This window comes from Pituophis catenifer, unplaced genomic scaffold (genome assembly GCF_029215685.1).
Source record: "Pituophis catenifer annectens isolate HBS135680 unplaced genomic scaffold, rPitCat1.0.hap2 SCAF_3, whole genome shotgun sequence".
In the NCBI taxonomy this organism is placed as follows: domain Eukaryota; kingdom Metazoa; phylum Chordata; class Lepidosauria; order Squamata; family Colubridae; genus Pituophis; species Pituophis catenifer.
In genome coordinates, this window is record NW_027256883.1 from 173,347,257 (window position 1) to 173,359,550 (window position 12,294).

General features: G+C 37.0%; 1 protein-coding gene across 1 annotated transcript in view; it reads right to left on the bottom strand.

The window, feature by feature from the left end:
- PLXNA2 (plexin A2) overlaps positions 1–12,294 on the bottom strand; it is a 420,814-nt gene that overhangs the window by 139,450 nt on the left and 269,070 nt on the right. Inside the window, exons 10-11 of the mRNA XM_070941568.1 lie at positions 6,594–6,690; positions 1,143–1,342 (exon numbers count right to left, since the gene is read on the bottom strand). Of these exons, the coding sequence (XP_070797669.1) occupies positions 1,143–1,342; positions 6,594–6,690 (297 nt within the window). The remainder of the gene's footprint in view (positions 1–1,142; positions 1,343–6,593; positions 6,691–12,294) is intronic.

Consider the following 12,294-nt stretch of genomic DNA (forward strand, 5'->3'; position numbering starts at 1 on the left):
GTTACATCTGGATGAGCAAAGTGAAAGAAGGTTCCTAATCATATGGATGTGGAACTTATAATGCAAAGTTATTTGTGTCTACTCAGAAATAAGTTATATTGAGTTCAATAGAATGTATTTCTAGTCAGTTGTACTTAGAATTTAATGCAAAATTAATTGTTGTGAACTGAGCTTTCTTTTGTGCAATGTGTTTAGCAATTGCATTCATAATAAAACTAATCTTAAATAGGAACTGAAAGCCATTTTGGCCAGGGAAGTTAGAATTTTCACCCAATCATGAAAGTTATTGTATTAGTGAGTTCCTCTTTTATTCTTTCTTCTAACACACAATACTCTTGAGAGGACACAATGAAGTTATAAAACTATCTGGACCCTACTGGAAGTAAATGAAATACAAGTGAAATTGACAACAACTCTTTGAAATGTCTTGCTGCATACCATTAAATACTATGTTTGATATGACTGATATCCCAAAAAAGAAAGCAGTGGAATTAGGGATTATGGAATGAAATTAGCTCAAAAGACCAAGATTTAAGAAGTAGTCAAGATTTTAACTGGTTTCAAAATTAGCACAATAAGTTTAAGGGAGGTCCTAGTTACAGGTATTTGAAAATATTGGCCTGTGGATCAATGTCTGTAGAGGTACAATGAAAGCAAGACCAACACATACTATAAAGTCAGGATTGCAATCTTTGGCATTATTTATTTTGTGCATTTATATCTCAGACCTCAATATTTAAAGTAATCTAAACAGGCAAATATAAATATAGTTAATGAAAATATATTTAGAACTTTAAAGAGCAGTTACAAATTCCTAGAAAGGATCTAACTGTTTTAAAATGAACACAGAGTGATCATAGTCTTTGCTCTAGGCGCAAAAGATGGAGAGCAAGCCTTTTGGGGAAGATTATTCCAGTCTGAATACCCCAGATACTGCAAAGTATCTCTCCTGTTAAATTTCATTTGGTAGGAAGAATATGGAACAATGGCTTGATTCAGGTATGTTCAGATAACTTATATTTATATACACTTATTAGTGTATAATAAGTGTATATAAAGAATGCACAGACATTTGGATTTTAGTAAAGAAAGGTTAATGAAAGCAAATGACAGGACTGAATAGGAGGGAAATGTGTAATTACCTCAGTGATGCGTGGATTGGAACATTTGACATTCCTGCTTGACCAATCGAGCCACCTTCCCCATCCACTGATAGGAGAAGGACAATGTTGACGTAAAGTGCACTTTCCTTCTCCAGTGCACCAGCCACACTCAAATTTCTGATCTGCTTTCAGGCACAGTCCACAGCTTTCCCTCTGGGCTGCACATTTGTATAGATGAACTGTGGAGATAGAAAAGAGGAGCTTGAGCTGAAGGTGAGAGGCCTGCAAAATGAGATGCATCTGTTCAGAGCGTGACCTGAAGCTACTGTGTGAAGCTGCCATCAATGGAAATAATCATCTTCAGTGCTTTTGAGGAAAGAGATGAGCCTTCTTCTGTTTGTTGCAGTCTGACTGCTGCATAACTTTCTAAGGGAAATCTGTCATTTGTTAATATTATTTTATACTCTAGGCAATATCTGCCCTATTTCTCTGGGCTTGGGATATAGTGATTTAATTTATATGCTCTACGTAGAAGTGGTAGGATGATTTAGCCTCTTAGCTGTTATTTATTTATTCAACAGGTTTTAATTTTAATTGATACTGGCAGGCTCAATAAGTTTATCTAACATTTTATATTTTTATGTGACATTTTGTTAAGTTAAGTTACCCATTTGCTCACTGTCTATGTCTTCTTTTTTAAAAGAATTTGGACTTAATTATCATGATCATTCTAAGTCACGTGATATTTGCTTAAGGAAAGAAAGAACTTACAAACAAATATGGACTCAGATTATTCTGTAGGCCGGCATCGGTTCTAGGTTACTAAAGTGTCACAAGACATTTTCTTGTTTTAAAATATAACTGTTTCCATAATCATTCAAGAGAAAAGACAGATGACATTTGCTGCTTATGAACTGGTCTTTTATTGCTAGTTTCCCTGAGGTATTTCAATACTCCCAGACTAATTTAATGTTAAACTATTGCTGGTCGAGCAAAAATCCAATAAATATGCTCAGTTGTAGTTAGAGGCAAGATGCCAAAGTCAACACATTTAGATACTTCTTTAGAGTTCTGCAATTTTAAAGCCTGATCTGAAGCTTCAATCTGAATGAACTACAGCCATCCAATTCTTTCTGGATTGCAGAATGAGATTAGATGTCTCAAAGACATTATAAGGGTTCCCTTTATCCCCTTGTTTCACATAAACTCTTAATAGTTCCAATGTTAATCTTCACAAAATCATTTTGTGCAATAATTTTCTTTAAATTGTCCATACTTCTAAGTTCTATGAAACTGAAATTTGTATGCATCAAAATAAATGGTTAGCAATTAGCAATCCAAGACGAGTCAGATCTGATTAAAAAATGCCTTTCCATTATGCTAGAGAATCTAGTATATCTTTTTACCTTATGTTTAGAAAGCATTTGATTTGGGTGCATGATATATTTAAGGATGCATGATTCTTAGAAAGGCCTGAACAATTTATTTTACATCTTGAAGTGGCAAGGTTAATGGGACTCAACACTCATGAAGTGGGGATCAAGACAATTTTCAATAAGCTATCACATGATTGTAAAGGAAATGATTCCTTTCTTTGTTTAAATTGTTCCCTTCAAATAACAGTAAATTGGTTGATCTAGGATGCAACAAAATTCAAGAAATATGAGTAAGGTCATATAAGGTCTTTATATGCTTGTATAATGGGGCTATAAATTCTTCTGCTTCCTCCTGAACCTTGCTACATTTAAAAAAAAAAAAACATAATTTCTTCCATGCCTCATTTGGGCCACAATCTTGAAGGCTTTTTTTTGTTTAGTTTACTTCAGTTCACTGAAAATGATGATCCCGGGATGTTTGGCAGGGCTTGCAATATATCAGGTTTCATAATAAACTTTTCATAAAGTTCAAAAGCTCTCAAAAGCAAAGTATGGTTCAGGTGGGATAAAATAAAAACCAGTTAAATGGATATCTTTGTTTCCAGTTTTCAATGGATATCCATTTCATGGAGTAAAACAGATGTTGGGCTGGACTGTCCCAAGTTTACTTGTAACTCTGATTCTATTTATTTAGATGTTCCACTACAGCAATAATTCCCATATAGCTTTTCCTTCTATACTAAATGCAGACAAGAGAAACCCAGTCTTGATGGATATACTTCTTACATTGAAAATATATTATGCATACAACGGCAAACTACTGGTTTGAGGAAGGACATACAGAATTAACTTGACTGCCATAACTACTTCTTTTAGCCTGCCCATCACCCCAATACACACACCTTCTTTCTTTCTGGGCAGGTGGGTACATTACCACATAGATCACTGGATTTCCAATTGTTCATCATTTTTACTTTTTAAGAAAATTGCTAAAATGATGTGTAGTATTAGTTAAATCCTAGAACTTTATGTGGCAGCATATGAGTTTCCCATTTTTTAAAAAAAGAATAAGAATTCTTTCTAATGTAAAATATCTCATGAAAAAGGACCTCTAGAGTTTAAAACATTGGCCCTAGAACTGAAATGTGCTGAACAAATATATACACAGACACATGAGAGCTAGTTTGGTGTTTGGGACCAATATACATACACATATACATATCACACATATACGTATAAGAGCTAGTGTTGTGCAGTGCTTAAAGTATTGGACTAGAAGCCAAGAGACCCCAGTGCTATTCTTCCCTTATACTTAGAAACTGATTGAGTTACTTTGGGCCAGTTGCTCTCAACCCTCGATTAGGAAGCCAAAAACATCTAATAATCTGCATTACACATGCATGATATGTCTTTGTTCAAATATACATAAGAACAGCAACAGAGGGAACATTATTTAGATTATAGGCTATATGCCAGACTTAGCCTTGTCCAAATTACCTTTCATGTCCATATTATACAAGCATCAGAGCTTTAATACTGTGCTATGTGTAAATACATTAGGCAAAGCAGATGTCTACTTAATACAGATTCCCCATCTGGAGCCATCTAAATGTATTGGGAATGCTAGCTGAAAATTGTGAGGGCATTGTGATTATGTGAAGAAAAAAACATGGCTTAGAATGGACCTAAATTATTGATAAAAGTATTCATGTGGATCGTTCTAACAAAATGTATCTTCCATTACCATATTGTTAGAAAAGATCTATGAGAGCAAATGTTTGAATAAGACTGCAAACAAGGACAGCTGTCTATGCAATCAAAGTGTCCCAGTCATGTCTGAACCTCTTGCAGTAAGAGTTCATCTTTCACTTCTAGTCACCAGCGTACAGTACTAAGTATTTTAATCAAAATGATGGATATTCTAGGAGCTTTGAAATGGGAAACAAACATCACAATGTGTAAATAAATATGCATGGCAATACCAGTTTTGGAATTAGAAAGCCAGTAGAAAAACTGATACAGCTACAAGCGGAGTCCAAATATCCCGAGATTGATTGGTCTCCTGATTTGTCTCTTTTACTTTGGCCAGTCCTGTCCTTAATCACCACAGTCCTAAGCAAATATCTTTTTTTGCTAAAAGGAAGGGCAATGTCAGAAGGATGGGTTTGCTAATAACGAGAGAATTATGACACTAAATTTTACGAAAGCAACTCATAGTCCTGCACGATTGCATTAAAGTTGTAGCATTAACATTTCCAGCCATTCCAGAGAGATTGTAAACTACAACTAACAGGAATTAGGATTCCTGATAATACTGTACATTGGAAATCTGTTTATCTTAATAACAACAATGTAAAGCAAGAGTGTCCTTGCCCTTTAGAAGCTCTAAAATAAACTCAGAAAAGACTGGAAAACTGCATTAGGAGAGATGCTGCTGTTCTTATCCAAGGAATATAACATTCCAGAGAACACTGGAAGACCAGAATCACACTGGCCAGCGATATTTGGCTGCAGAGATAAGATTGGACCTAGAGATGCGGTTTTGTTCTACTTCCACAATGTAAAAAAGGGTCAGCCAAACCAGGAAGAGGCCAATATCGTTTTCTGGCAGTTTAAAAGGAAGCAGTAAAAGGCTGCAAGGCTTCCTTCAAGAAATGAAAAGAAGTCTGTTCCACAAAAAAAGAACAAATTCTAACAGGAACTGTAAGGTAATAATGGAAAAAAAATAACAAGTAGAAAACTAGCTAGAAAAGAGTTTGGGCTGTTAGACAACAAAGGACTGAAAGAAGGACTCAAAAATATGTGGAAACCAAGTAAAACTCAGTAAATTCTTTGCATCTAAGACAGATACTTGAGTCAGTATTTCCTTTCTCAGAAAATTATGGAGAACCAAGGAAGCCAGAAAATTCTAGGCTGATCAGCTTAATATTTGTCAGTCGCAGTAAAAGACAAAAGATACCAGCAAAGTGTAGAGTTTTTTGGGGGTCTATGTGCTGCTATATATGGCTGCTCTAGTCAGGATGAAAAGAGGTGATCTGCTGTGCTTATCTGCAGTCCACATCAGAGCCCAAAAGGACTGCAATCTCTTCCTGGACTATATTTATATTACTATTTAGTGGGGGAATTATGTTCTTAAGGTTAGTGTAGTTCTGCATTGCAAAATAAATGCTTTAACCATTCACTGACTTATAAGCTTATTTTCCTCACACTACTGGTGAAATCCAAATTTTTTTACTACCAGTTCTGTGGGCGTGGCTTGGTGGGCATGGTGTGGCTTGGTGGGTGTGGCAGGGGAAGGATACTGCAAAATCTCCATTCCACCCCACTCCAGGGGAAGGATATTCAAAATCCCAATTCCCACCCCATTCCTGGGGGAAAGGATATTGCAAAACCCCATTCCCTCCCTACTCCTGGGGAAGGATATTGCAAAATCTCCATTCCCAGCCCACTCTGGGACCAGCCAGAGGTAGTATTTGTTGGTTCTCTGAGCTACTCAAAATTTCCGCTACCAGTTCTCCAGAACCTGTCAGAACCTGCTGGATTTCACCCCTGCCTCACAGCCCTCCAAGGTCAACTATAATGCCTGTTTACCTTAAGAACTTTTTCTACCTTCAACACTTTCTAGTGTTGAGCTTGTAACTCAGCCAGTGTCCTATGCAAGCCATGACCCCACTTCTAGGGTCAAATTTGGTTTTTCTCCAAAAGCTCTTAAGAAGGAATAATACAAAATGATGATTGAGACAGCTGCATATTTTTATCCACTTAGATTTCCTCATCATTTTCACCCCAGGTTTCTTCATATTTTTTACTCTTGAGATAGCTAGATTGACCCTGATTTGTGCCTTATCTTTATTTTAGATAGGATTAGAAAATATATGGAATTTCTTGTATTCCCTGTATTTATGAAGATTCCATGTGATGATAATTTAGGCATTGTCTATTATCATTTAGACATTTTCTAAAAAACACATTTTGGTAAACAGTATGATGTAACATATTAAAAGTAATAACTGATTGGAATATAATGTCTAACTTGATTGGTTTATACTTGTTTTTATTTTAAATAAATAAATGAAATAAATGAAAATATAACAATATATTTTGAAATATTTACCTTTCATATCCTCTGGGTTGTCGATAATGAAGTTTCCATTCCAAACGACAGCAAAATCTACAGCTAAATTACTTATGTCCATTCCATCATAGAAGTACTAGGAAATAAAAGAGAAATAAACATTCAGGCAAAATGTGTAAAAAGGTTGGGAAGCCAAGGAATGAACAATTTAGAATTTTACAACATATACAGTAGCTTTAGGGATATGTGGCAACACTGGAAAGCTGGAAGTTTTAACACAGATTTAGAGAGAGAGGGACATAATTAAATCAACTGACAGACCTGGAGAGAGGTAATAGATTAATTATCCATTTCATGCAGACAGTTCTCACCATTCAGTCTTGGGCTTGCTGATAAAGCCATATTATCAATGAAAGAATTAATGAGATGAAAAAGAAAATCCTACACATCCTTGTAATAAAGCTACACAATGCATAGCTCTTCTCCACGCAAATATGCTAGTTTATTCTGTCTAAAGTACTTGGAAAATACCAGCATACTGATGTTTTAGACAACATGTAGAGAAATAAATGAGATCCTAGTTCTGGAAAAAAAAAAGGCTTTTCATTCAGTGATAGCTCACTGGGTTGATACAGACTGTGCTGTCTTGCCTCCTTCAGCCAAGTAGACAGTGATTCATGGAAACATGTGTGTTAATAGACTTTAAAATGACATGAAACCTACAAATGACTAACACGGCTGCTTCCCTGACACCTGCAACACTTAATCTGCTTCCTTAAAGCAAAAGTGAGAAACTCCATCATCTAGCATTAGCCACCCTGGTCAATAATGAAGGATGATGTGCAGTGCAAATTAGCAGCATCTGGATGGTCACATATTGTATTACCCATTCTTAATTTAATGTTATAACTATCCTTAATCAGGATAACTGACATCTATAGTTTCCTTGGAAATACCATGCACCTTTTCTCAGGAAACTATCTGAGGTGTTAACGCTACCAGAGACAGACAAATAATTTCCATTTAAATCAATACTTTTTCAGCCTATTTTCTAATTATAAGAGGTATAAAATCCTTGTCTACATGTAGTCTTTGGATCACCTAACCAGATTTTACATGACATTGTTTGCTTTCTGCTAAGAGTAATAAAATTGCAGGCTAGTTCTCTACAATTAGCAGCCATATATCCACAACATACTCAGAGAATTCAAAATGACCCAGTTATGCTCCCCCCTTATGTGGGCAACCATAATTTTATTATAGTTCCCTACATGGGGGGAGCATGAGTAGGCATTATGAATTCTGTGAGTATGTTAGGGGTATATGGCTGCTAATTGTGGAGAGTTGGCCAACTCATGAATGGCTGCTAGGTCATCTGGTCCTGTTAGATCTCTCAACGGCTTTTGATACCATCGACCATGGTATCATGCTGCACCAGCTGGAAGAGTTGGGGGTGGGAGGCACCGTGTTGCGGTGGTTCTCCTCCTTTCTCTCCGACCGGTCGCAGTTTGTGTTGGCAGGGGGGCAGAGGTCGACCTCGAGGCCTCTCATCTGTGGAGTGCCGCAGGGATCAGTCCTCTCACCCCTTCTATTCAACATTTATGTGAAGCCGCTGGGTGAGATCATCCGAGGCTTTGGGGTGAGATACCACCAGTACGCTGATGACACCCAGCTGTACATCTCCACCCCAGGCCATCCCAACGATGCCCTTGAAGTGATGTCCCAGTGCCTGGAGGCTGTGCGGATCTGGATGGGGAGGAACAGGCTCAAGCTCAACCCTTCCAAGACTGAGTGGCTGTGGCTCCCGGCATCCCGATATAGTCAGTTGACTCCATCACTGACTATTGGGGGCGAGTCTTTGGCCCCCATAGTAAGGGCTCGCAATCTGGGAGTTCTCCTGGATATACAGCTGTCCTTGGAGGAACATCTGACGGCTGTAACCAGGGGGACCTTTTGTCAGGTTCGCCTGATTCGCCAGTTGCGGCCCTTTCTTGATCGGGATTCCCTGTGCACAGTCACTCACGCCCTCGTCACCTCTCGCCTTGACTACTGCAACACTCTCTACATGGGGCTCCGCTTGAAGAGCACCCGGAGGCTCCAACAAGTCCAGAAAGCAGCAGCGTGGGTAGTGACGGGAGCAGCATGGCGCTCCCATGTAACACTGCTCCTGTGCGAGCTGCACTGGCTCCCGGTGGTCTTCCGGGTGCGCTTCAAGGTGTTGGTCATCACCTTTAAAGCGCTCCATGGCATAGGGCCTAGCTATCTTCGAGACCGCCTGCTGCTACCGACGACCTCCCATCGACCCGTGCGCTCCCACAGAGAGGGCCTCCTCAGGGTGCCATCAGCCAAACAATGTAGGCTGGTGACCCCCAGGGGGGGTGCTTCTCTGTGGGGGCACCTACCCTCTGGAATCAGTTGCCCCCAGAGATAAGGAGAATCCAAGACCTCAGTGCCTTCCGCCGTGCCCTTAAAACCCACTTTTTCCAGCAAGCCAGGCTGGCTTAAGAAGAAATTTTTAAAAGTTTTAAATTGGTTTGTGATTTTTAATTTTTGGGCCAAATTATTTATATATATTTTAATTGTTTTTTAATATTTGTATTTCATGTTCTTAATTCTGGCTGTACACCGCCCTGAGTCCTCAGGGAGAAGGGCGGTATATAAATTGGAAATAAAATAAATAAAAATAAATCAAGGAAAGAATCAACATAGAACCAGAGGCATCACACTGAGGGATCCCAGCTATATTCATTGTAATCTAGTTACCGGTATTTTATTATTTCAAAGGTGGGGTGTTCCTATTTTGGAATTTTAAATATCTATCCAACTTTTCAATTTCTCATTCTTATTATATTTCTTTAATAAATATTTTTCTTCAAGCTAAACATGAATTTAATGTGGGTTTCTGAGAAAGGATAAGAAGGAAGGAAGTAATTTGACAGAAATGATAAAGAAGATAGAACTGAGGTTCTACCAATCTGCTATCTATTCTGGGCAGATAATTATCTGGCAATTAAGGCAATTAATAGTAATTAAGATGGGTGACTTTAATAACCACAAACAAACAGATTACGCAGATCCAGCAAAACCACTTTCAGGAATGCAGTTGCCCTGAAAAATATAAAGCCACCTTAATAGAATCAGGGCAGACCATGCCAGAATGAAGCAAATCTCTTTAAATATAGAATGGCTGAGAGTCTGCAATGTGACTGTGGTGCACCGGAACAACCTATAACAAAATTTCAAGGCACCTGGGATGATCTCATTGCAGCCATGCCAGAAGCCCTTAGAATCTATGGGTGTGGGCACGCACTCGTGTGAACCTCCCCCACCCCCCCTTCCTGGCACGCGATGGCAAAAAGGTTAGCCGTCACTGCCTTAAATGGTTAGCTTCCTAAAATATCGAACTATAACATCTCATAGCAATTTTATGTCTCTATACTATAGTGATTTTATTATGGTTTATCTTAATATTTTATCTCCTATGTTGTATTGTCCAGATATCATGGACAATATATGACTGGTGTGTGTGTGTGTGTGTGTGTTTGCTGATCTTTATTTAAACTAAATTTGTATATCAGTGATTGCATGACTCTGCAGATGCCATATGTTAAATAAAAAAATTATCTGGGAAGTCTGAAAGTTACTATCTCTACCTGTCTCTTTCCCATATTTCTGCCCCTAAAGGGCTAAGGCACCTGTAGAACTAATAAGAATGGAGAGGCATTAAAGGCCCTGGGTCTCTTCACAATATTCAATTAAGAATATGTTTTGGAGTCAGTATGTAACAGGAGGAAAAAAATATATAAAAATAAACCAAGAAAAAACTGCAACCTAACAGCCCCAGATGTTTGAACAGAGATTTTAAACAGAACTTTTCTTTTCTAACTAATTATCAGAGAATAACAATCAACAGCAAAGGAAAGGAAGGAGAGAAAGATTCGTAAAAGAGGAAGCAAGGAAATTTCAAGGCAAATGTTTTATACATTTGCACATTAGTTAATTTTCTTAAATTGCATCAAGTTATAAAAATTCTTATTTGAAGTATTTTCTCTTTATATTACTGAATAACTTGGTATATATAGCATATATTTAAAGTACTTGATTACAAAGAGGCCTTAATAAATAGAATATTGAACAAATATATTACAATATGTCATCTGGATATGCAAATAATAGATTCCATGTATTATTAACATTGCTTCAATTGATCTCAATGAAAAAACACTACTTTGTCTGATGTTCTCTAAGAAATGTTAGGAGAATGTTCTTTATTTAAAAAACTTTTTAAAATTCTTGACACATTGTTAATGACATAGTGACTGTACAAATTGTATCTTACTCAACAAGTCAGGCAGCAATAACTATTGAAAAAAATAACTCTACTTGGTCACGGATCAAAGTCAAAACATAATATGACAGGATATTCAAATCAAACATTAACACAGTAATGTTTAGCCTTGGGAAATATAACAACTACCAATAGAAAAATATTAAATTCTACAATTAGTATTCCTGACAGATGTTCAACAACTGATATAATAACTTCAGTTTATGCTACAGTGGTCAGAACCAACCAAATCCTATTACACTGTGGTAAGAAATTGGTGAGCAATTTAAGTACCTCATAATATTTCTCAATTAATTAGAGAACAGATATCTTTTTTCTCACCAATTTAATAACAAATGACATTTTAGATCTTATATGCATCTTGGGGTTTTGTTTGTATATACAAATAATGAGTTTATTCTTTGGATGCAAAATAAGTCTTGGGAGTGCTGAGCATTATCAATGGCCATAGAATGCCTGGATTTCAGAGAAGGAAAATTGGAAGCTTTCAGATATAGGGTGCTCTAGAAAAGGGCATGTTTGGCTAGCCAATTAAAGCTCTGAAAAACAAAATTTGCTTCACAACATTTTAATACCTTTATTTTATTTGTTGTGATATTTATTACTACTATTCATGAGTGTTGAGGTACATATCCCAAACTGCATCCATATATAACATCCAGGTCATCAGGCCTGAGAAACCTCAAAGTTTTCAAGTGCACAAAAATTTCCATGAGAAAAGCCAAAACTTAGTTATAAATATTGTGTATTTGCATTAATGCATTTACGTCAATGCATGTGTTGTATACATTATAATGAACAAACATACTATAAAAGAATGCTGTCTATCAATCTGACATTACTTCAATTTGTTTCCAGCCTTAAGCTGTCCTTCCTTCTAGCAATGTTAAAGAAGCAGTATTTCTCTCTAAAGCTAAATGTATCCATTGGCCGTTGCATGTTTTATAAAAATTGTTACCTTTCACTATATATTTGGTTGGAAATGGTGATCAATAGTGAGTGCATAACCTCCTCCCTTCTGGTCTCTAGTCAGACTCAGATGCTGTTATTCTACAGATTCCATAGAAAATTGAACAGAATTGCAAAGTAGCACAAAATTGTTTAGCTCTGAATAAAAAGCTTTAATTTTATAGTCCTAGTTTTCATAAAAACTGAGATTCTAATGCACATGCCAAGGTTGGATAATATTCATGATTTTCCCAAAGTGGTGAACAGTATTTAATAATCAGTCAATAATTATGGTAGTTATGAGTTATTTGGGATTTCAAGAGCGCAGTGTTTCTGATAATAGGGAGCACTGCCTTGGAACCTGTAACTAAATCAGGTCCTCAAATAGCAAGAGCTGCAAAAAAAAAAAAAAAAAAAAGTGCTACTGAAACTAAGAGTTGAGTC